General features: G+C 46.7%; 1 protein-coding gene across 2 annotated transcripts in view; it reads right to left on the bottom strand.

The window, feature by feature from the left end:
* rrm2b (ribonucleotide reductase M2 b) overlaps positions 1 to 21,348 on the bottom strand; it is a 29,088-nt gene extending 7,740 nt beyond the window's left edge. For both annotated transcript variants that reach the window (XM_045695093.2, XM_045695094.2), the window contains exons 1-7: positions 21,193 to 21,348; positions 13,988 to 14,140; positions 13,573 to 13,689; positions 6,692 to 6,825; positions 2,913 to 3,007; positions 2,260 to 2,393; positions 1,192 to 1,296 (exon numbers count right to left, since the gene is read on the bottom strand). In XM_045695093.2, the coding sequence (XP_045551049.1) occupies positions 1,192 to 1,296; positions 2,260 to 2,393; positions 2,913 to 3,007; positions 6,692 to 6,825; positions 13,573 to 13,689; positions 13,988 to 14,140; positions 21,193 to 21,312 (858 nt within the window). In that variant the 5' untranslated portion in view covers positions 21,313 to 21,348. The remainder of the gene's footprint in view (positions 1 to 1,191; positions 1,297 to 2,259; positions 2,394 to 2,912; positions 3,008 to 6,691; positions 6,826 to 13,572; positions 13,690 to 13,987; positions 14,141 to 21,192) is intronic.
* Between the last annotated feature and the right edge of the window lie 4,584 nt (positions 21,349 to 25,932).

The following is a 25,932-nucleotide window of genomic DNA, read 5'->3' as shown; positions in this document are numbered from 1 at the left end:
GGACAGTTGTGGGATGTGATCAATCCCAAATTAATACAACCACTAGCATAAAAAAAAAAACGTTTTTATTTTTTATGCAATGTGGTTGATGAAACAGCTCAGAACTTTTAGCTTAAAATGGCTATTTCTTCACATTATAAGCTCAGCAATCCCCACATGGTAGTAGGCTATACGTGTGAATGTTCCATTAGTGACTGCAAATGCAATTATGCATGTAATGCTTTTATTATCAAGGTGCATTTTTATGGTGAAATGCATCTTCCCCAACCTTGAAACTCACACGCTGCTGTTGTATGCCAGTTAGGCTCCCCTTATAAAGCAGATTGCTGTACTTCATTTTAATTAGTTATTTGACCACTTTAGTTGTGATACAAACCTTATAAAAAAATATATGCCTATGGGCTAGGCTACATAAGGTGTACAACTTTGATTAGAATTTTTCTCTTTTTTTAAAGCATTGTTTCTTATGCTGAGCATCATTCACAAGTGATCGGCTAATATTGTCACCCATCAGACTATTCTTGATTTAATCTTGTCTTTACATTTACTAAAAATGTGTGTGAAATTTGTTTTGATTTAAAAATGTACCATTATCATGCACCTGTTTCGAAATGGGCAGCAGAAAAAATAATCACCTATGCACTTCAAAATCTAATTTACTGGTCACATACACATATTTAGCAGACGTTATTGTGAGTGTAATGAAACGCTTGTAAATAGCGAATGGAGGACGCTTTTCCCATTAGGCAAGTTAAACTCCTGTTGTAAAGACAAGTAATGTGCTTAATATTAGGAAAGTTGAGATATAAATATAGTAGGCCTAGCCTATAGAAATCTGATGGGATCCTCCTCTTTTTAGTAGAGGCCATCACTCTGTTCTCATGCAATTCCATAGTCTGTTGAAATGTTGCGCAACATGAGCTCTCATGGAGTGTTTGATTAGATTAGCATTAATGTCAGAGTGACTAGTGGGACAATAGAGTGCTGAGTACCAGGCTGTTAGCAAGTTCGGTAGGCTACTAACGACCATCAGCAGCATCAGAGCTTGGAGAAGACTAATCACCTAAACGGTCACGTGGAATTTGGCTGCCTTCATGACTCTGGTGTGGAGGTGGTAATACGGTCAGCAGCCCTAGGCGAGAGTCAGGCATCTACTTCTGATGTTAGACAGTATTCATTTCACGGACTCACCTGCTCAATGCTGACAGCTTTGGTGATAATGTCCTTTACCCTGTCCTCTGACGGTTTCTTCACTATGTAGCTGTACAACAGACAGGCAAAGTTACAGTGCAGCCCCTGAAGATACAAAACATACATTAAAAGATCAATACGCTCTAGTGACAGTTATATTGGCAGGGAGGCCAATACATTTTAGCTGTTGCTACTTTTCTAATCAAATAACAGCAACACGTTGGAGACTTCACTGGAAAATGTTCATGCTGCGTCAAGATGTAGCTTAGATGTCCTTTGAAAAGAGACTAAAACTGGACTGTTCAATCCCAGTCCAAGAGGGCCCAAACACTTCTGGTTTATGTTTACTACCTGCTAGTTAATTACACTCACCTGGGAGGTGTAAATTACTTCCTGATTAGAGGGGGGAACAACTAAAAAGAGCCAGTGGAACTGGTTTATAGGTTCAGAGCATCTAACCTGGACACAGAGCATCTAACCTGGACACAGAGCATCTAACCTGGACACAGAGCATCTAACCTTGGACACAGAGCATCTAACCTGGACACAGAGCATCTAACCTTGGACACAGAGCATCTAACCTTGGACACAGAGCATCTAACCTTGGACACAGAGCATCTAACCTTGGACACAGAGCATCTAACCTTGGACACAGAGCATCTAACCTGGACACAGAGCATCTAACCTGGACACAGAGCATCTAACCTGGACACAGAGCATCTAACCTTGGACACAGAGCATCTAACCTTGGACACAGAGCATCTAACCTGGACACAGAGCATCTAACCTGGACACAGAGCATCTAACCTGGACACAGAGCATCTAACCTGGACACAGAGCATCTAACCTTGGACACAGAGCATCTAACCTGGACACAGAGCATCTAACCTGGACACAGAGCATCTAACCTGGACACAGAGCATCTAACCTGGACACAGAGCATCTAACCTGGACACAGAGCATCTAACCTGGACACAGAGCATCTAACCTGGACACAGAGCATCTAACCTGGACACAGAGCATCTAACCTGGACACAGAGCATCTAACCTGGACACAGAGCATCTAACCTCGTCTCTGCTGATGAGCTCGTTGGAGTAGGTGAGCCCAGGCATCAGGCCTCTCTTCTTCAACCAATAAATAGCTGCAAACGACCCCGAGAAGAAGATGCCCTCCACTGCAGCGAACGCCACTATCCGCTCCCCTGTGGAGGAATAGAAACATGAAAGGTTTCCACTGCAGCGAACGCCACTATCCGCTCCCCTGTGGAGGAATAGAAATATGAAAGGTTTCCACTGCAGCGAACGCCACTATCCGCTCCCCTGTGGAGGAATAGAAACATGAAAGAAGGTTTCCACTGCAGCGAACGCCACTATCCGCTCCCCTGTGGAGGAATAGAAACATGAAAGAAGGTTTCCACTGCAGTGAACGCCACTATCCACTGTCCTGTGGAGGAATAGAAACATGAAAGGTTTCCACTGCAGCGAACGCCACTATCCGCTGTCCTGTGGAGGAATAGAAACATGAAAGGTTTCATTAAAAAAGGCAGCATTAAAATGGTATCAATAGGAGCGAAGGATGAATTATTAAAACATGAAAAATGAACACACACAATAACTAGCCAACGACACATATCAAACATTTCCATTTCCCAGCCACGCATTGTCCAGGATGGACACGGTTACTATAGCAATGAGGATCATTTCCTAGCCATGCAACTCACCAAAAGTGGATTTGGTGTCAGAGATCCACTGGATCGCCCAGTCTGCTTTCCTCCTCACACACGGCATAGTCTGAATGGCATTGAACAAATGCTCCCTGTACAGACAAGGGAAACGGAGAAAACGTTTAAAACATCACAACATGTAACCAACCAAACCCTCAAAGTCTAGTATCAACTTTTCACCACAACGATCTCATCAACTGACAAACTATACCACCTGGTGAGAATACCAGGGCCTGTGTTCATAATGCATATCACAGGAGGAGTTCTGATTCATATACCACCTGGTGAGGATACCAGGGGCCTGTGTTCATAATGCATATCACAGGAGGAGTTCTGATTCATATACCACCTGGTGAGAATACCAGGGCCTGTGTTCATAATGCATATCACAGGAGGAGTTCTGATTCATATACCACCTGGTGAGGATACCAGGGCCTGTGTTCATAATGCATATCACAGGAGTTCTGATTCATATACCACCTGGTGAGGATACCAGGGCCTGTGTTCATAATGCATATCACAGGAGTTCTGATTCATATACCACCTGGTGAGAATACCAGGGGCCTGTGTTCATAATGCATATCACAGGAGGAGTTCTGATTCATATACCACCTGGTGAGGATACCAGGGGCCTGTGTTCATAATGCATATCACAGGAGGAGTTCTGATTCATATACCACCTGGTGAGAATACCAGGGCCTGTGTTCATAATGCATATCACAGGAGGAGTTCTGATTCATATACCACCTGGTGAGGATACCAGGGCCTGTGTTCATAATGCATATCACAGGAGTTCTGATTCATATACCACCTGGTGAGGATACCAGGGCCTGTGTTCATAATGCATATCACAGGAGTTCTGATTCATATACCACCTGGTGAGGATACCAGGGCCTGTGTTCATAATGCATATCACAGGAGGAGTTCTGATTCATATACCACCTGGTGAGGATACCAGGGGCCTGTGTTCATAATGCATATCACAGGAGTTCTGATTCATATACCACCTGGTGAGGATACCAGGGCCTGTGTTCATAATGCATATCACAGGAGGAGTTCTGATTCATATACCACCTGGTGAGAATACCAGGGCCTGTGTTCATAATGCATATCACAGGAGTTCTGATTCATATACCACCTGTTGAGGATACCAGGGCCTGTGTTCATAATGCATATCACAGGAGTTCTGATTCATATACCACCTGGTGAGGATACCAGGGCCTGTGTTCATAATGCATATCACAGGAGGAGTTCTGATTCATATACCACCTGGTGAGGATACCAGGGCCTGTGTTCATAATGCATATCACAGGAGTTCTGATTCATATACCACCTGTTGAGAATACCAGGGCCTGTGTTCATAATGCATATCACAGGAGGAGTTCTGATTCATATACCACCTGTTGAGGATACCAGGGCCTGTGTTCATAATGCATATCACAGGAGGAGTTCTGATTCATATACCACCTGGTGAGAATACCAGGGGCCTGTGTTCATAATGCATATCACAGGAGGAGTTCTGATTCATATACCACCTGGTGAGGATACCAGGGCCTGTGTTCATAATGCATATCACAGGAGTTCTGATTCATATACCACCTGGTGAGGATACCAGGGCCTGTGTTCATAATGCATATCACAGGAGGAGTTCTGATTCATATACCACCTGGTGAGGATACCAGGGGCCTGTGTTCATAATGCATATCACAGGAGTTCTGATTCATATACCACCTGGTGAGAATACCAGGGCCTGTGTTCATAATGCATATCACAGGAGGAGTTCTGATTCATATACCACCTGGTGAGGATACCAGGGCCTGTGTTCATAATGCATATCACAGGAGTTCTGATTCATATACCACCTGGTGAGGATACCAGGGCCTGTGTTCATAATGCATATCTCAGGAGGAGTTCTGATTCATATACCACCTGGTGAGGATACCAGGGCCTGTGTTCATAATGCATATCACAGGAGGAGTTCTGATTCATATACCACCTGGTGAGGATACCAGGGCCTGTGTTCATAATGCATATCACAGGAGGAGTTCTGATTCATATACCACCTGGTGAGGATACCAGGGGCCTGTGTTCATAATGCATATCACAGGAGGAGTTCTGATTCATATACCACCTGGTGAGGATACCAGGGGCCTGTGTTCATAATGCATATCTCAGGAGTTCTGATTCATATACCACCTGGTGAGGATACCAGGGCCTGTGTTCATAATGCATATCACAGGAGTTCTGATTCATATACCACCTGGTGAGAATACCAGGGGCCTGTGTTCATAATGCATATCACAGGAGTTCTGATTCATATACCACCTGGTGAGAATACCAGGGGCCTGTGTTCATAATGCATATCACAGGAGGAGTTCTGATTCATATACCACCTGGTGAGGATACCAGGGCCTGTGTTCATAATGCATATCACAGGAGGAGTTCTGATTCATATACCACCTGGTGAGAATACCAGGGCCTGTGTTCATAATGCATATCACAGGAGGAGTTCTGATTCATATACCACCTGGTGAGGATACCAGGGCCTGTGTTCATAATGCATATCACAGGAGGACTTCTGATCTAGGATCAGTGTTGCCTTTTGGATCATAACGAATACGGTTACATGGACAGGAGAGACCTGATCCTAAATCAATACTCCTACTCTGAGATGCTTCATGATGCGGGCCTAGGATGCATTCCACACATCACCTACCTCTCCTCAGAGTCCCTGATGTAAGTGTTGATGAGCATGTCGTAGTCACCTACCTCTCCTCAGAGTCCCTGATGTAAGTGTTGATGAGCATGTCGTAGTCACCTACCTCTCCTCAGAGTCCCTGATGTAAGTGTTGATGAGCATGTCGTAGTCACCTACCTCTCCTCAGAGTCCCTGATGTAAGTGTTGATGAGCATGTCGTAGTCACCTACCTCTCCTCAGAGTCCCTGATGTAAGTGTTGATGAGCATGCCGTAGTCACCTACCTCTCCTCAGAGTCCCTGATGTAAGTGTTGATGAGCATGTCGTAGTCACCTACCTCTCCTCAGAGTCCCTGATGTAAGTGTTGATGAGCATGTCGTAGTCACCTACCTCTCCTCAGAGTCCCTGATGTAAGTGTTGATGAGCATGTCGTAGTCACCTACCTCTCCTCAGAGTCCCTGATGTAAGTGTTGATGAGCATGTCGTAGTCACCTACCTCTCCTCAGAGTCCCTGATGTAAGTGTTGATGAGCATGTCGTAGTCACCTACCTCTCCTCAGAGTCCCTGATGTAAGTGTTGATGAGCATGTCGTAGTCACCTACCTCTCCTCAGAGTCCCTGATGTAAGTGTTGATGAGCATGTCGTAGTCACCTACCTCTCCTCAGAGTCCCTGATGTAAGTGTTGATGAGCATGCCGTAGTCACCTACCTCTCCTCAGAGTCCCTGATGTAAGTGTTGATGAGCATGTCGTAGTCACCTACCTCTCCTCAGAGTCCCTGATGTAAGTGTTGATGAGCATGTCGTAGTCACCTACCTCTCCTCAGAGTCCCTGATGTAAGTGTTGATGAGCATGTCGTAGTCACCTACCTCTCCTCAGAGTCCCTGATGTAAGTGTTGATGAGCATGTCGTAGTCACCTACCTCTCCTCAGAGTCCCTGATGTAAGTGTTGATGAGCATGTCGTAGTCACCTACCTCTCCTCAGAGTCCCTGATGTAAGTGTTGATGAGCATGTCGTAGTCACCTACCTCTCCTCAGAGTCCCTGATGTAAGTGTTGATGAGCATGTCGTAGTCACCTACCTCTCCTCAGAGTCCCTGATGTAAGTGTTGATGAGCATGCCGTACATCTCAGAGTGGACGTTCTCTATGAGGATCTGGAACCCATAGAATGATCTGGCCTCTGGAAGCTGCACCTCCTGACTAAACCTCTGGACCTGAGGGATGGATAACATCGGGTCGGCAGGGTAGCCTAGTGGTTAGAGCATTGGACTAGTAACCGAAAGGTCGCAAGATCAAATCCCTGAGCTGACAAGGTATAAATCTGTCGTTCTGCCCCTGAACAAGGCTGTTAACCCACTGTTCCTAGGCTGTCATTGTAAACAAGAATTTGTTCTTAAACTGACTTGACTAGTTAAATAAAGGTTAAAAAAAACAACATGTTTTTACAAAAAATGGATATTACTATATTAAGGATGAATAGACTGGGGTAAAAATACAGTACTACAATATCTACAATAACAAATAGACTGGGGTGAGAATACAGTACTACAATATCTACAATAACAAATAGACTGGGGTGAGAATACAGTACTACAATATCTACAACAACAAATAGACTGGGGTGAGAATACAGTACTACTGTATAGCTACATCCATGAGCTAGAACAAAACTTATGGGGCAGTTTCCCGGAAGCCTAGTCCTGGACCAAAAAGCCAGCTCAGTGGAGAATCTCCATCTAACGCCCTACAGACCAGGGTTCATAACGCCCCAGGGTTCATAACGCCCCAGGGTTCATAACGCCCCAGGGTTCATAACGCCCCAGGGTTCATAACGCCCCAGGGTTCATAACGCCCTATAGACCAGGGTTCCTGCCGCCCTACAGACCAGGGTTCATAACGCCCCAGGGTTCATAACGCCCTACAGACCAGGGTTCATAACGCCCCAGGGTTCATAACGCCCTACAGACAAGGGTTCATAACGCCCTACAGACCAGGGTTCATAACGCCCCAGGGTTCATAACGCCCCAGGGTTCATAACGCCCCAGGGTTCATAACGCCCCAGGGTTCATAACGCCCCACAGACCAGGGCTCATAACGCCCCACAGACCAGGGTTCCTAACGCCCCACAGACCAGGGTTCCTAACGCCCCAGGGTTCATAACGCCCCACAGACCAGGGTTCATAACGCCCCAGGGTTCATAACGCCCCAGGGTTCATAACGCCCCAGGGTTCATAACGCCCCAGGGTTCATAACGCCCTACAGACCAGGGTTCATAACGCCCCAGGGTTCATAATGCCCTACAGACCAGGGTTCATAACGCCCTACAGACCAGGGTGCCTAACAGACCAGGGTTCATAACGCCCCACAGACCAGGGTTCATAACGCCCCAGGGTTCATAACACCCCAGGGTTCATAACGCCCCAGGGTTCATAACGCCCCAGGGTTCATAACGCCCTACAGACCAGGGTTCATAACGCCCTACAGACCAGGGTTCATAACGCCCTACAGACCAGGGTTCATAACGCCCTACAGACCAGGGTTCATAACACCCTACAGACCAGGGTTCATAACGCCCCAGGGTTCATAACGCCCTACAGACCAGGGTTCATAACGCCCTACAGACCAGGGTTCATAACACCCTATAGACCAGGGTTCATAACGCCCTACAGACCAGGGTTCATAACGCCCTACAGACCAGGGTTCATAACACCCTACAGACCAGGGTTCATAACGCCCCAGGGTTCATAACGCCCTACAGACCAGGGTTCATAACGCCCCAGGGTTCCTAACGCCCCAGGGTTCCTAACGCCCCAGGGTTCCTAACGCCCTACAGACCAGGGTTCCTGCCGCCCTACAGACCAGGGTTCATAACACCCCAGGGTTCATAACGCCCTACAGACCAGGGTTCATAACGCCCTACAGACAAGGGTTTATAACGCCCTACAGACCAGGGTTCATAACGCCCCACAGACCAGGGTTCCTAACGCCCCAGGGTTCCTAACGCCCCAGGGTTCCTAACGCCCCAGGGTTCATAACGCCCTACAGAGCAGGGTTCATAACGCCCTACAGACCAGGGTTCATAACGCCCTACAGACCAGGGTTCATAACGCCCTACAGACCAGGGTTCATAACGCCCTACAGACCAGGGTTCATAACGCCCTACAGACCAGGGTTCATAACGCCCTACAGACCAGGGTTCATAACACCCTACAGACCAGGGTTCATAACACCCTACAGACCAGGGTTCATAACACCCTACAGACCAGGGTTCCTGCCGCCCTACAGACCAGGGTTCATAACGCCCCAGGGTTCATAACGCCCCAGGGTTCATAACGCCCTACAGACCAGGGCTCATAACGCCCTACAGACCAGGGTTCATAACGCCCCACAGACCAGGGTTCATAACGCCCCAGGGTTCATAACGCCCCAGGGTTCATAACGCCCCAGGGTTCATAACGCCCCAGGGTTCATAACGCCCCAGGGTTCATAACGCCCCACAGACCAGGGCTCATAACGCCCCACAGACCAGGGTTCATAACGCCCCACAGACCAGGGTTCATAACGCCCCACAGACCAGGGTTCATAACGCCCCACAGACCAGGGTTCCTAACGCCCCAGGGTTCCTAACGCCCCAGGGTTCCTAACGCCCCAGGGTTCATAACGCCCCAGGGTTCATAACGCCCTACAGACCAGGGTTCATAACGCCCCCAGACCAGGGTTCATAACGCCCCACAGACCAGGGTTCATAACGCCCCACAGACCAGGGTTCATAACGCCCCACAGACCAGGGTTCCTAACGCCCCAGGGTTCATAACGCCCCAGGGTTCATAACGCCCCAGGGTTCATAACGCCCTACAGACCAGGGTTCATAACGCCCTACAGACCAGGGTTCCTAACGCCCTACAGACCAGGGTTCCTAACGCCCCAGGGTTCCTAACGCCCCAGGGTTCATAACGCCCCAGGGTTCATAACGCCCCAGGGTTCATAACGCCCCAGGGTTCATAACGCCCTACAGACCAGGGTTCATAACGCCCCAGGGTTCATAACGCCCCAGGGTTCCTAACGCCCCAGGGTTCCTAACGCCCCAGGGTTCCTAACGCCCTACAGACCAGGGTTCATAACGCCCCCTACAGACCAGGGTTCATAACGCCCTACAGACCAGGGTTCATAACGCCCTACAGACCAGGCTTCATAACGCCCTACAGACCAGGGTTCATAACGCCCTACAGACCAGGGTTCATAACGCCCTATAGACCAGGGTTCATAACGCCCTACAGACCAGGGTTCATAACGCCCTACAGACCAGGGTTCCTGCCGCCCCAGGGTTCCTAACGCCCCAGGGTTCCTGCCGCCCCAGGGTTCCTGCCGCCCTACAGACCAGGGTTCATAACGCCCCAGGGTTCATAACGCCCTACAGACCAGGGTTCATAACGCCCCACAGACCAGGGTTCCTAACGCCCCACAGACCAGGGTTCCTAACGCCCCAGGGTTCCTAACGCCCCAGGGTTCCTAACGCCCCAGGGTTCCTAACGCCCCAGGGTTCCTAACGCCCCAGGGTTCCTAACGCCCTACAGACCAGGGTTCATAACGCCCTACAGACCAGGGTTCCTGCCGCCCCAGGGTTCCTGCCGCCCCAGGGTTCCTGCCGCCCCAGGGTTCCTGCCGCCCTACAGACCAGGGTTCATAACGCCCCAGGGTTCATAACGCCCTACAGACCAGGGTTCATAACGCCCCACAGACCAGGGTTCCTAACGCCCCACAGACCAGGGTTCCTAACGCCCCACAGACCAGGGTTCATAACGCCCTACAGACCAGGGTTCATAACGCCCCAGGGTTCATAACGCCCCAGGGTTCCTAACGCCCCAGGGTTCCTAACGCCCCAGGGTTCCTAACGCCCTACAGACCAGGGTTCATAACGCCCCCTACAGACCAGGGTTCATAACGCCCTACAGACCAGGGTTCATAACGCCCTACAGACCAGGCTTCATAACGCCCTACAGACCAGGGTTCATAACGCCCTACAGACCAGGGTTCATAACGCCCTATAGACCAGGGTTCATAACGCCCTACAGACCAGGGTTCATAACGCCCTACAGACCAGGGTTCCTGCCGCCCCAGGGTTCCTAACGCCCCAGGGTTCCTGCCGCCCCAGGGTTCCTGCCGCCCTACAGACCAGGGTTCATAACGCCCCAGGGTTCATAACGCCCTACAGACCAGGGTTCATAACGCCCCACAGACCAGGGTTCCTAACGCCCCACAGACCAGGGTTCCTAACGCCCCAGGGTTCCTAACGCCCCAGGGTTCCTAACGCCCCAGGGTTCCTAACGCCCCAGGGTTCCTAACGCCCCAGGGTTCCTAACGCCCCAGGGTTCCTAACGCCCTACAGACCAGGGTTCATAACGCCCTACAGACCAGGGTTCCTGCCGCCCCAGGGTTCCTGCCGCCCCAGGGTTCCTGCCGCCCCAGGGTTCCTGCCGCCCTACAGACCAGGGTTCATAACGCCCCAGGGTTCATAACGCCCTACAGACCAGGGTTCATAACGCCCCACAGACCAGGGTTCCTAACGCCCCACAGACCAGGGTTCCTAACGCCCCACAGACCAGGGTTCATAACACCCTACAGACCAGGGTTCATAACACCCTACAGACCAGGGTTCATAACACCCTACAGACCAGGGTTCCTAACGCCCTACAGACCAGGGTTCATAACACCCTACAGACCAGGGTTCATAACACCCTACAGACCAGGGTTCATAACGCCCTACAGACCAGGGTTCATAACGCCCTACAGACCAGGGTTCATAACGCCCCAGGGTTCCTGCCGCCCCAGGGTTCCTGCCGCCCTACAGACCAGGGTTCATAACGCCCCAGGGTTCATAATGCCCTACAGACCAGGGTTCATAACGCCCCACAGACCAGGGTTCCTAACGCCCCACAGACCAGGGTTCCTAACACCCTACAGACCAGGGTTCATAACACCCTACAGACCAGGGTTCCTAACGCCCTACAGACCAGGGTTCATAACACCCTACAGACCAGGGTTCATAACACCCTACAGACCAGGGTTCATAACACCCTACAGACCAGGGTTCATAACACCCTACAGACCAGGGTTCATAACGCCCTACAGACCAGGGTTCATAACGCCCTACAGACCAGGGTTCATAACGCCCTACAGACCAGGGTTCATAACGCCCCAGGGTTCATAACGTCCTACAGACCAGGGTTCATAACGCCCTACAGACCAGGGTTCCTGCCGCCCTACAGACCAGGGTTCATAACGCCCCAGGGTTCATAACGCCCTACAGACCAGGGTTCATAACGCCCTACAGACCAGGGTTCATAACGCCCTACAGACCAGGGTTCCTGCCGCCCTACAGACCAGGGTTCCTAACGCCCTACAGACCAGGGTTCATAACGCCCTACAGACCAGGGTGCCTAACAGACCAGGGTTCATAACGCCCCAGGGTTCCTAACGCCCCTGGGTTCATAACGCCCTACAGACCAGGGTTCCTAACGCCCCAGGGTTCCTAACGCCCCTGGGTTCATAACGCCCTACAGACCAGGGTTCATAACGCCCCAGGGTTCATAACGCCCCAGGGTTCATAACGCCCTACAGACCAGGGTTCTTGCCGCCCTACAGACTAGGGTTCATAACGCCCCACAGACCAGGGTTCATAACGCCCCACAGACCAGGGTTCCTGCCGCCCCAGGGTTCCTGCCGCCCCAGGGTTCCTAACGCCCCAGGGTTCAGAACGCCCCAGGGTTCAGAACGCCCCAGGGTTCAGAACGCCCCAGGGTTCAGAACGCCCCAGGGTTCAGAACGCCCCAGGGTTCAGAACTCCCTACAGACCAGGGTTCATAACGCCCTACAGACCAGGGTTCATAACGCCCTACAGACCAGGGTTCATAACGCCCTACAGACCAGGGTGCCTAACAGACCAGGGTTCATAACGCCCCACAGACCAGGGTTCCTAACGCCCCAGGGTTCCTAACGCCCCTGGGTTCATAACGCCCTACAGACCAGGGTTCCTAACGCCCCAGGGTTCCTAACGCCCCTGGGTTCATAACGCCCTACAGACCAGGGTTCATAACGCCCCAGGGTTCATAACGCCCCAGGGTTCATAACGCCCCAGGGTTCATAACGCCCTACAGACCAGGGTTCTTGCCGCCCTACAGACTAGGGTTCATGCCGCCCCACAGACCAGGGTTCATAACGCCCCACAGACCAGGGTTCCTGCCGCCCCAGGGTTCCTAACGCCCCAGGGTTCAGAACTCCCCAGGGTTCAGAACTCCCCAGGGTTCAGAACTCCCCAGGGTTCAGAACTCCCCAGGGTTCAGAACTCCCCAGGGTTCAGAACTCCCCAGGGTTCAGAACTCCCCAGGGTTCATAACGCCCCAGGGTTCATAACGCCCCAGGGTTCATAACGCCCCAGGGTTCATAACGCCCCAGGGTTCATAACGCCCCAGGGTTCATAACGCCCTACAGACCAGGGTTCATAACGCCCTACAGACCAGGGTTCATAACGCCCCAGGGTTCATAACGCCCCAGGGTTCATAACGCCCTACAGACCAGGGTTCATAACGCCCTACAGACCAGGGTTCATAACGCCCTACAGACCAGGGTTCATAACGCCCTACAGACCAGGGTTCATAACGCCCTACAGACCAGGGTTCATAACGCCCTACAGACCAGGGTTCATAACGCCCTACAGACCAGGGTTCATAACGCCCTACAGACCAGGGTTCATAACGCCCTACAGACCAGGGTTCATAACACCCTACAGACCAGGGTTCATAACACCCTACAGACCAGGGTTCATAACACCCTACAGACCAGGGTTCATAACACCCTACAGACCAGGGTTCATAACACCCTACAGACCAGGGTTCATAACACCTTATAGACCCTTTTATTTGTCTTCAGAGGAAGAGGAGAGGAGGAAGAAGAGAGGGACTCACAAGGTTCTCGTTGACGATGCCGTCGCTGGCAGCAAAGAAAGCCAAGATGTGAGAGATGAAGTGTTTCTCATCAGGCTTCAAGTTGTCCCAGTGTGTCAGGTCCTTAGATAGATCCACCTGCAGCACAGACGGTTAGGAACAGTTCAACCACACGTTAACCCACCAACCACCTCCATTAAACCGTGCTTAGTTTGGGGTTTTTTTTAAGTGAGTGAGACTGTATGTTGTATGTAGCATATTGCCTCGCTTCCTGACATTAGGCTTTACAAACCACACATCAATCTAGCAAGAAACAACCTTCATTCAGTTCTCACACATTCAAAATGAGGGAGTATTGTTTCATGTATTCCTGAAGACTGCTTTACTCCTTCCAGGGAATAGACAGCATTTAGAATTCAAGTGAATTATCCCTCACCTCTTCCACTGTCCAGAACGAGGCCTGGGCCTGTTTGTACATCCTCCAGATGTCCGGGTACTGGATTGGAAAGATGACAAAACGCCTGGGGTTGTCTCGAAGCAAAGGCTCATCCTCTGTGCTGTGCTGCTGGTCTGCGTCTTTATGTCTGTTCTGTGTGAAACAATTAAAGACCACAGCTTATTCATCTTGCAGCGTACAGTCACTTAAACGTCGACTGAAATATATTTGATAACGTTTTAGAATGTTAGGCGTATCTGAGATACAGACAGCAAACAAATGCACCTTCTGCTGTGTTACCACTGGTTGGAGAATATTGAATGTTGTAACATCAGTATGTAGTTGTTGGAAACAGCTGATCTAGCCAGTGGTGTAGGTCGTCGTTTTTAGGTGAGGTAGCGCAACAACAAAAAATAACAACGTAAATGACATCATTTCCTCAAAGTTTGTACCGACAGATGTAGCCAATTTAATAGCCTATCATTCTAGAATTTGCATAGAAAAACACATCCTCCAATTGCATCGTCTACCTATGCCCACACACAGGCTATTGTCTAAACCCTAGTTAAATAAAAAGGTTAAAGAAAAATTTATATTTTGAATACCCTCAAACACCAAGTTATGCATACGTATTTTAAAAACACAGGTCATCATCACTGACCATGATGAATGATCATCATGTTTTACCATCCAGACTGCATCTCCATGTGTTGCTCCATGCCAGTCATTTGATCTCAATCAGTTTCATGGGAATTCAGATATTATTGAATGACTGTTTGATGAGTGAATTAGAGCAGATGGTGTTAAACTATTAGCCTTTCTGTATTTTGTTTCAATCAAAGTGTATATACACATACATATATATATACACATATATACACACACACACACACACACACACACACACACACACACACACACACACACACACACACACACACACACACACACACACACACACACACACACACACACACACACACACACACACACACACACACACACACACACACACACCCTGTCTAGTGGTGAGCGCTGTTCTGCCGCATTCTACATTTTTACTATTGGGCTTCAGCTAACCATTTTAAAATCCCATTTGAAATGAGTTGGTGTAACAGTAAGGTTACAGGCATACTATGCTATTATATTAGGTTCTGTTACGCAAAATGAACATTAATCATTGTGATCTTGCAAGACACTGATTAAGCATTGATCTAACTTCACTAAACGAGCCCCATGTTGAGAAGAGATCATCTTCTATTAGTAACAATAATAAGTGATGAGTGGGACTATTAGGCAGAACTTGGTTATTTGAAGCGAAAGGACTAAAAGGTAATTTGAAGCGAAAGATGCTGAAAGGATCCAGGATCAAGCAATGATGTGATTTAAAGAAGTTGAACCAACTTCTGGTGCTGAGGGAGAGCTGAGGGAGAGCTGAGGGAGAGCTGAGGGAGAGCTGAGGGAGAGCTGAGGGAGAGCTGAGGGAGAGCTGAGGGAGAGCTGAGGGAGAGCTGAGGGACAGCTGAGGGAGAGCTGAGGGAGAGCTGAGGGAGAGCTGAGGGAGAGTTGAGGGAGAGCTGAGGGAGAGCTGAGGGAGAGCTGAGGGAGAGCTGAGGGAGAGCTGAGGGAGAGCTGAGGGAGAGCTGAAGGATAGCTGAGGGAGAGCTGAGGGAGAGCTGAGGGAGAGCTGAGGGAGAGTTGAGGGAGAGCTGAGGGAGAGCTGAGGGAGAGCTGAGGGAGAGCTGAGGGAGAGCTGAGGGAGAGCTGAAGGATAGCTGAGGGAGAGCTGAGGGAGAGCTGAAGGATAGCTGAGGGAGAGCTGAGGGAGAGCTGAAGGATAGCTGAGGGAGAGCTGAGGGAGAGCTGAGGGAGAGCTGAAGGATAGCTGAGGGAGAGCTGAGGGAGAGCTGAGGGAGAGCTGAGGGAGAGCTGAGGGAGAGCTGAGGGAGAGCTGAGGGAGAGCTGAGGGAGAGCTGAAGGATAGCTGAGGGAGAGCTGAAGGATAGCTGAAGGATAGCTCTGCCATTTGGCCAGTTCAGGAACAAACAATAGTTTAGAGTAGGCTATACTCTAATAGGCCTGCGACTACGTGGTAATACTGCGGCTATACTCTAATAGGCCTGCGACTACGTGGTAATACTGCGGCTATACTCTAATAGGCCTGCGACTACGTGGTAATACTGCGGCTATACTCTAATAGGCCTGCGACTACGTGGTAATACTGCGGCTATACTCTAATAGGCCTGCGACTACGTGGTAATACTGCGGCTATACTCTAATAGGCCTGCGACTACGTGGTAATACTGCGGCTATACTCTAATAGGCCTGCGACTACGTGGTAATACTGCGGCTATACTCTAATAGGCCTGCGACTACGTGGTAATACTGCGGCTATACTCTAATAGGCCTGCGACTACGTGGTAATACTGCGGCTATACTCTAATAGGCCTGCGACTACGTGGTAATACTGCGGCTATACTCTAATAGGCCTGCGACTACGTGGTAATACTGCGGCTATACTCTAATAGGCCTGCGACTACGTGGTAATACTGTGGCTATACTCTAATAGGCCTGCGACTACGTGGTAATACTGCGGCTATACTCTAATAGGCCTGCGACTACATGGTAATACTGTGGCTATTTGTAGGCTATCGACTAATGTAAATACAGTACCAGTCAAAAGTAGACACTCATTCCAGGGTTTTTCTTAATTTTTGACTATTTTCTACATTGTAAAATAATAGTGAAGACATCAAAACTATGAAATAACACATATGGAATCATGTAGTAACCAAAAAAGTGTGTTAAACAAATCAAAATATATTATATGAGATTCTTCAAAGTAGCCACCCTTTGCCTTGATGACAGTTTCACACTCTTGGCATTCTCTCAACCAGCTTATCCCCGACTTTCCAGTTAGTTGCCTTGAAGTCACTGAAGTCAGTTGGGCGACCGTTCAAAACGCTTTCCCAGTCAGAGCTTGTTTATTCTCGACTTTCCAGTTAGTTTACTTGACTTCAGTGAGTTCAAGACTTCGCAGCTCCAAGTTTAGTTGTTTTGAGCGCAGCACAAATCCTGCTTATTGACCAATGTAGAATGTTTATCATTTTAATTTGGAAAAGAACCACTTAATCCCAGATTAGGGAACCACATAGCCACTGATTCCTTCCAAACCACTCATTGTTGAATTTGTGATTTCCAACTTGTTGTGTAACGTTTATGTCCAATGGCTGATGAGCACCGATGCGTTTTATCTATAATTTCTCTAAATTATTTATCTTCATATGACAAGGAACAAAAAGGATTTTCCAGTAGATTGTCGACTTGATTCATGATGATGACTGCTAGCTAAGATTGAAGGAATGATGTTGACATGATCAGTCCAATCAAAGCTACTGTAGATATAACGTGATTTGACGTCATTTTATCTGTGGCCAATTACCTTGAGCCTTCTTGGATGGGCACTACTTACTAATGTAACTCTATGGCAGCACCCAAGGGGCTATAATTTTCTAGCTCTACCCTTAGACTCGGCAGTGACCTAGTGTCCCCATGAGTGACAGAACACTGAGCCAATCATGGCGCAACGCTCCTTATTTTCTGCTGGCTTGCCCCACCACCACAGAAAGCACTGAGCTAGGCTGAAATACCTGCATTTTGGAGCTGCCTTACTCAAAAAAACACAAAAAGAGACCATGTTTGTATGCAGCTTCATTAACTCAATGATATATATACATTTTTTACATTGTTTGCAAACTTATGTGACACGTAATAATGACAAAATAACATGCAAAACAGGCAAGCCTTTTTTTTTGGCAAAAAAATGTGGGTCTCGAAACAGGTGGGGCTGTTCACCTGCCCTGAATGACTGGTCGCCACTGGTCCGAGGCAAAATGGTGTCGCCTCAACCAAGTGGTCACATCATTCTGGGTGACACTGCACAAGAGGGGTCTGTGGAGGTTTATGAACATCCTCAAGGCAGACATGCAAATGTTTTTCCATCGGTCTGATTGGCTGAAGGAGTGGAGACTGCCTGTCCTCCTTAGTGCACACAGCTATGATTGGCTGAAGGAGTGGAGACTGCCTGTCCTCCTTAGTGCACACAGCTATGATTGGCTGAAGGAGTGGAGACTGCCTGTCCTCCTTAGTGCACACAGCTATGATTGGCTGAAGGAGTGGAGACTGCCTGTCCTCAGTGCACACAGCTATGATTGGCTGAAGGAGTGGAGACTGCCTGTCCTCCTTAGTGCACACAGCTATGATTGGCTGAAGGAGTGGAGACTGCCTGTCCTCAGTGCACACAGCTATGATTGGCTGAAGGAGTGGAGACTGCCTGTCCTCCTTAGTGCACACAGCTATGATTGGCTGAAGGAGTGGAGACTGCCTGTCCTCAGTGCACACAGCCATGATTGGCTGAAGGAGTGGAGACTGCCTGTCCTCAGTGCACACAGCTATGATTGGCTGAAGGAGTGGAGACTGCCTGTCCTCAGTGCACACAGCCATGATTGGCTGAAGGAGTGGAGACTGCCTGTCAGTGCACACAGCTATGATTGGCTGAAGGAGTGGAGACTGCCTGTCCTCAGTGCACACAGCTATGATTGGCTGAAGGAGTGGAGACTGCCTGTCCTCCTCAATGCACACAGCTATGATTGGCTGAAGGAGTGGAGACTGCCTGTCCTCAGTGCACACAGCCATGATTGGCTGAAGGAGTGGAGACTGCCTGTCAGTGCACACAGCTATGATTGGCTGAAGGAGTGGAGACTGCCTGTCCTCAGTGCACACAGCTATGATTGGCTGAAGGAGTGGAGACTGCCTGTCCTCCTCAATGCACACAGCTATGATTGGCTGAAGGAGTGGAGACTGCCTGTCCTCAGTGCACACAGCTAGCCTAATAGTTCATCATTCTCGCCACTGCCAGAGAGAAGACAGGGTAGAATCCACCATTTATTTACCTACCTCTAGGCTGCAATACATATATAGCGGTAATTAAATTGTAGTAATTGTGGTGGTAATTAAATATCATTTATTTAGAATGTATCTGAATTAATTTCACCAGCTCCACGTCTTCTGGAGTGAAATAGAAAATAGTGAAGGTAAGCAGCTCCACCTCATAGACCCTTTTCTGTTTCATAACGTCGGTGAAAACACACGGACGACAATGCAGCAGGGGCGGAAATCCCGGAGGGGACGGGGGGGACACGACCCCCCCATCCTGGGAAAAATATGATTTGTCCCCCCCAATATATCACTGAAACATAACTATGTAATTTAAATAATATTAATAATACGCAATGAAAGCAATTGTGCTGATTATAGACACTTAATAGCGCGTTTTTAAGTTTCAAAAGATTGCGACCCCCCCCCCACCCTTTGCCTCACAATGGTTTGATCCACTGGCAAGGTAACAGAGGGGTCGTGTCTACTGTCTGAAAGGCACCCAACGAACGTAACTGACGTGAGGTTAATCCAGTCAATCGCGCACACACACTAGCTGAATATGCAGAGCTAGCGCGCAAATATTAACTATTAAGCTAGCTAGTACCTATTCCATTTATGTGGCCTCGTCAAAGATGGAATCTTTGCTATCGTCAATTTATTCCAAGATCAGCATGCAGATGATGTAAGTTAGTGCTTCAAAGTCCCTGTGATAAGGTTAGCGATAAACTGAAGTCCAAACTGAACAGAACTACACTCTCTTCTACCATTGTCTTAAATATATTTAATGGTCTCGTTGCAAAAGCTAAATTGTCGCAAGGGAACTTTTATTTATTTATTTTATTTAACCCGGGTAGCAAAGATTATAGCAAACACCACTGAAACGGAATTGGTGCTCACTAGCTTTGCAAATTCAGCTATTGTTGGAAGCCAGCCAATATGAAACAAACTATTAAAATTACAAAAGGTTGCAGCATATGTTGTGTAAATGGTGAACTCATACAGCTGTCAACTCTTGTCATTTTAATCCGTTTCACATTTGCTAGCTACCTTTTAGATCGAAGCCCAAATAGAATGATAAAAGATAAGATGATAGAAGCCCATCTCCTACAGTAAATAACCTACACACTGTGTGTGTAGCCAGCCAGCCAGGTAGAAAAATGGCAGAAAAATAAAAGACGGACATCAGAGTATTTTTCAGTACACCAAAACGCAAAGTAAGAACCCTAGTAGCCTAATATCTCAAAGACTAGTTGATAAAATGTTCATAAGAAAGAAATGAAATTCTAATGGAAATGTTTCACAATGATGTCATTGGGCAAAGCAGGCAACAGATGGCACACAGACAGCAGAGTTGGGGACAGATATACAGGGACAGACTGGCAGAGACGGAGTCTCAGGTAAGTTTGTTGAGTCTTTGTTTGACAACATTATGAAAGGTTCTCAATTTTTTTGACTTGTAAAATAGGAACATAATTGGAAAACGCCATGGATACCCCCACTCTCAACTTAAACTGGTGACTGAACTAAGATTTGTTAAAGGCAATGGTATTGCTGTTGTGATTAGTTGTGTAGTTTTGGGTACCGGTAGTTAGGAGTACGGCAAACACCTTATTTCTTTGGTTCCTCAATATACATTTACCATATTACAATGTAGGCTATGTGTTACAGCACTACTTTTGGTGTCCCCCTCAGGAATTGCTCTTGAGAAAATTTCATGTAATTGTCCCCTCCAAAGTTGATATCAGATTTTCGCCCCTGCAATGCAGGTCTCAGATAAAATAGCAACAACATTATATTTGACATCAATAAATAAGTGGTCTGCTATTATAAAACTTATATCTTGGTAACATGCTCTTTGTGACCGCAGTATTTCTCAACCACATTTAAACATTTAGATCAACAATCAACGCAGCGACATTGCAACAATGTATCACGGTCTTCGGTGAAAACACCTGTCCTGAATGGTGCCTGCCCTGAAAGGTGCCTGTCCTGAATGGTGCCTGCCCTGAAAGGTGCCTGCCCTGAATGGAGCCTGCCCTGAAAGGTGCCTGTCCTGAATGGTGCCTGTCCTGAATGGTGCCTGCCCTGAATGGTGCAGAAGGTGTGATTGTTCCATACTGTTCAGCGGACTAAACTACCTACATCTCCGTTGTTGTAGCTGTCTTTGTTAAGGTTACACAAGCTCACACACTAGACAATGTAAAGCGGCATAGTAATAACGTTACGACTATACACAACGGAGAGAAACCGGTTTACTTTATTGTTACCTGGTAATCCGTGGACTCTACATTCGTTAGATTTGAGCAGTCCATTTCTAGAACAAGCAGCCCTCCAGCAGTGAAGTCTCTCCTGAAGGTCTGGTCTGCTCCCAGCCTTTCTAAACACATAGCTTTATCGCGAGAAGTGCCGGGGTTAAGGGTCACACAAGTCAGAGAAGTTCCGGGGTTAAGGGTCACACCTCGTGAAAGTGATAAACGGACACCTTTTAATTTTCGTAAAATAAAAAACTTTATATGGAAGGATTTTGACGGTCTGCACACGCACAACCCGACCACGATAACAGAGGAACAGATAATGATAGATAATAATCCCAGCGGGAAATAAAGGGAGAACTGTAGAACACTCTACCGGTAGACCAATCGCTTTCCCGTTGTCATGCTGCATCAACCGGCTGCTAAACGTCCAATACCGTCTAAACGTCCAATACCGTCTAAACGTCCGATACCGTCTAAACGTCCAATACCGTGTAAACGTCCATATACTGTAATGAAACGAGCAGGTGTCGGACCTCGACCTTTTAGCCATAAGCCCAGGGTCGTTACACCATGTTACCGTTTACTAGTCACAAATAGGTCTCTGAAATGTTCGACTTCATCATTAGTTGTAGTTACACACATGCCGTTTTCAACCGGTTTGGAAGTCAGAGTTTCTTAGTTCCGAATAGAACTTGAATGCCGCATGAATCCAGAAACCTGTTGGACTATTTTCCTCGATATTATACAATGACACTATTTCAACACTACACCATATTACAGAGAACATGTTAATTATCTCGGGAAAATATGTGTAATGTTGTACTTCTTGTTCACGTAATGCATGCTAATGTTGGGGATTATGAGCTAGACTTGACTCTTAATTCATTCCTTGAAGGAGTGATCTCCTTGTCCAAGAATCGCCAAGAAAACGACGCATGGGTAACGCACGTTGGGCGTTCAGATGTCCCTGAGGTTTACCACCTCTAAATAATCTCGACGGTTACCAGTTGTCGGTCGGCGTGTTAATTCCCCGTGCAGCTGATTTGCGGCAGTATTATTGTAATGACAATGTTTTAATATCCTTTTCTGATTGACTGATAATTCATATCGAAAATGTACTAAACAGTAAGGATTGGACTCTTTAATCTTTCCTGCAAATAGGCCTACCCATGACTATAAACCTACCCATGATAACTATAAACCTACCCATGATAACTATAGGCCTACCCATGACTATAAACCTACCCATGATAACTATAAACCTACCCATGATAACTATAGGCCTACCCATGATAACTATAAACCTACCCATGATAACTATAAACCTACCCATGATAACTATAGGCCTACCCATGATAACTATAAACCTACCCATGATAACTATAGGCCTACCCATGATAACTATAGGCCTACCCATGATAACTATAAACCTACCCATGATAACTATAAACCTACCCATGATAACTATAGGCCTACCCATGACTATAAACCTACCCATGATAACTATAGGCCTACCCATGACTATAAACCTACCCATGATAACTATAAACCTACCCATGATAACTATAGGCCTACCCATGATAACTATAAACCTACCCATGATAACTATAGGCCTACCCATGATAACTATAGGCCTACCCATGATAACTATAAACCTACCCATGATAACTATAGGCCTACCCATGATAACTATAGGCCTACCCATGATAACTATAGGCCTACCCATGATAACTATAAACCTACCCATGATAACTATAGGCCTACCCATGATAACTATAGGCCTACCCATGATAACTATAGGTCTACCCATGATAACTATAGGTCTACCCATGATAACTATAGGCCTACCCATGATAACTATAAACCTACCCATGATAACTATAGGTCTACCCATGATAACTATAGGCCTACCCATGATAACTATAAACCTACCCATGATAACTATAGGCCTACCCATGATAACTATAAACCTACCCATGATAACTATAAACCTACCCATGATAACTATAAACCTACCCATGATAACTATAGGTCTACCCATGATAACTATAGGTCTACCCATGATAACTATAGGCCTACCCATGATAACTATAGGTCTACCCATGATAACTACAGGCCTACCCATGACTATAAACCTACCCATGATAACTATAGGTCTACCCATGATAACTATAGGTCTACCCATGATAACTATAGGTCTACCCATGATAACTATAGGTCTACCCATGATAACTATAAACCTACCCATGATAACTATAGACCTACCCATGATAACTATAGGCCTACCCATGATAACTATAAACCTACCCATGATAACTATAAACCTACCCATGATAACTATAGGTCTACCCATGATAACTATAGGTCTACCCATGATAACTATAAACCTACCCATGATAACTATAGGCCTACCCATGATAACTATAGGTCTACCCATGATAACTATAGGCCTACCCATGACTATAAACCTACCCATGATAACTATAAACCTACCCATGATAACTATAGGTCTACCCATGATAACTATAGGTCTACCCATGATAACTATAGGCCTACCCATGATAACTATAAACCTACCCATGATAACTATAGGCCTACCCATGATAACTATAGGCCTACCCATGATAACTATAGGTCTACCCATGATACCTATAAACCTACCCATGATAACTATAGGTCTACCCATGATAACTATAGACCTACCCATGATAACTATAGACCTACCCATGATAACTATAGACCTACCCATGATAACTATAAACCTATCCATGACTATAGACCTACCCATGATAACTATAAATTCTTCCCATGATAACTATAAACCTATCCATGATAACTATAGACCTACCCATGATAACTATAGACCTACCCATGACTATAAACCTACCCATGATAACTATAAACCTACCCATGATAACTATAGACCTACCCATAACTATAGACCTACCCATAACTATAGACCTACCCATGATAACTATAAACCTACCCATAACTATAGACCTAACCATGATAACTATATGCATACCCATGATAACTATAGACCTACCCATGATAACTATAAACCTACCCATGATAACTATAGACCTACCCATGATAACTATAGGCCTACCCATGATAACTATAAACCTACCCATGGTAACTATAAACCTACCCATGGTAACTATAAACCTACCCATGATAACTATAGACCTACCCATGATAACTATAGACCTACCCATGATAACTATAGGTCTACCCATGATAACTATAGACCTACCCATGATAACTATAAACCTACCCATGATAACTATAGACCTACCCATGATAACTATAGGTCTACCCATGATAACTATAGGTCTACCCATGATAACTATAGGTCTACCCATGATAACTATAGACCTAGCCATGATAACTATAGGTCTACCCATGATAACTATAAACCTACCCATGATAACTATAGGTCTACCCATGATAACTATAGGCCTACCCATGATAACTATAAACCTACCCATGATAACTATAGGCCTACCCATGATAACTATAAACCTACCCATGATAACTATAAACCTACCCATGATAACTATAAACCTACCCATGATAACTATAGGTCTACCCATGATAACTATAGGTCTACCCATGATAACTATAAACCTACCCATGATAACTATAGGTCTACCCATGATAACTATAGGCCTACCCATGATAACTATAGGTCTACCCATGATAACTACAGGCCTACCCATGACTATAAACCTACCCATGATAACTATAGGTCTACCCATGATAACTATAAACCTACCCATGATAACTATAAACCTACCCATGATAACTATAGGTCTACCCATGATAACTATAGGTCTACCCATGATAACTATAAACCTACCCATGATAACTATAGGCCTACCCATGATAACTATAGGTCTACCCATGATAACTATAGGCCTACCCATGACTATAAACCTACCCATGATAACTATAAACCTACCCATGATAACTATAGGTCTACCCATGATAACTATAGGTCTACCCATGATAACTATAGGCCTACCCATGATAACTATAAACCTACCCATGATGACTATAGGCCTACCCATGATAACTATAAACCTACCCATGATAACTATAGGTCTACCCATGATACCTATAAACCTACCCATGATAACTATAGGTCTACCCATGATAACTATAGACCTACCCATGATAACTATATACCTACCCATGATAACTATAGACCTACCCATGATAACTATAAACCTATCCATGACTATAGACCTACCCATGATAACTATAAATTCTTCCCATGATAACTATAAACCTATCCATGATAACTATAGACCTACCCATGATAACTATAGACCTACCCATGACTATAAACCTACCCATGATAACTATAAACCTACCCATGATAACTATAGACCTACCCATAACTATAGACCTACCCATAACTATAGACCTACCCATGATAACTATAAACCTACCCATAACTATAGACCTACCCATGATAACTATAAACCTACCCATAACTATAGACCTAACCATGATAACTATATGCATACCCATGATAACTATAGACCTACCCATGATAACTATAGACCTACCCATGATAACTATAGACCTACCCATGATAACTATAGGCCTACCCATGATAACTATAAACCTACCCATGGTAACTATAAACCTACCCATGGTAACTATAAACCTACCCATGATAACTATAGACCTACCCATGATAACTATAGACCTACCCATGATAACTATAGGTCTACCCATGAT

This window comes from Salmo salar, chromosome 14 (genome assembly GCF_965601325.2).
Source record: "Salmo salar chromosome 14, fSalSal1, whole genome shotgun sequence".
NCBI classification, from domain to species: Eukaryota; Metazoa; Chordata; class Actinopteri; order Salmoniformes; family Salmonidae; genus Salmo; species Salmo salar.
The sequence above is the reverse complement of the archived record's forward strand: the minus strand, read 5'-3'. Positions and strand labels throughout refer to the sequence as shown.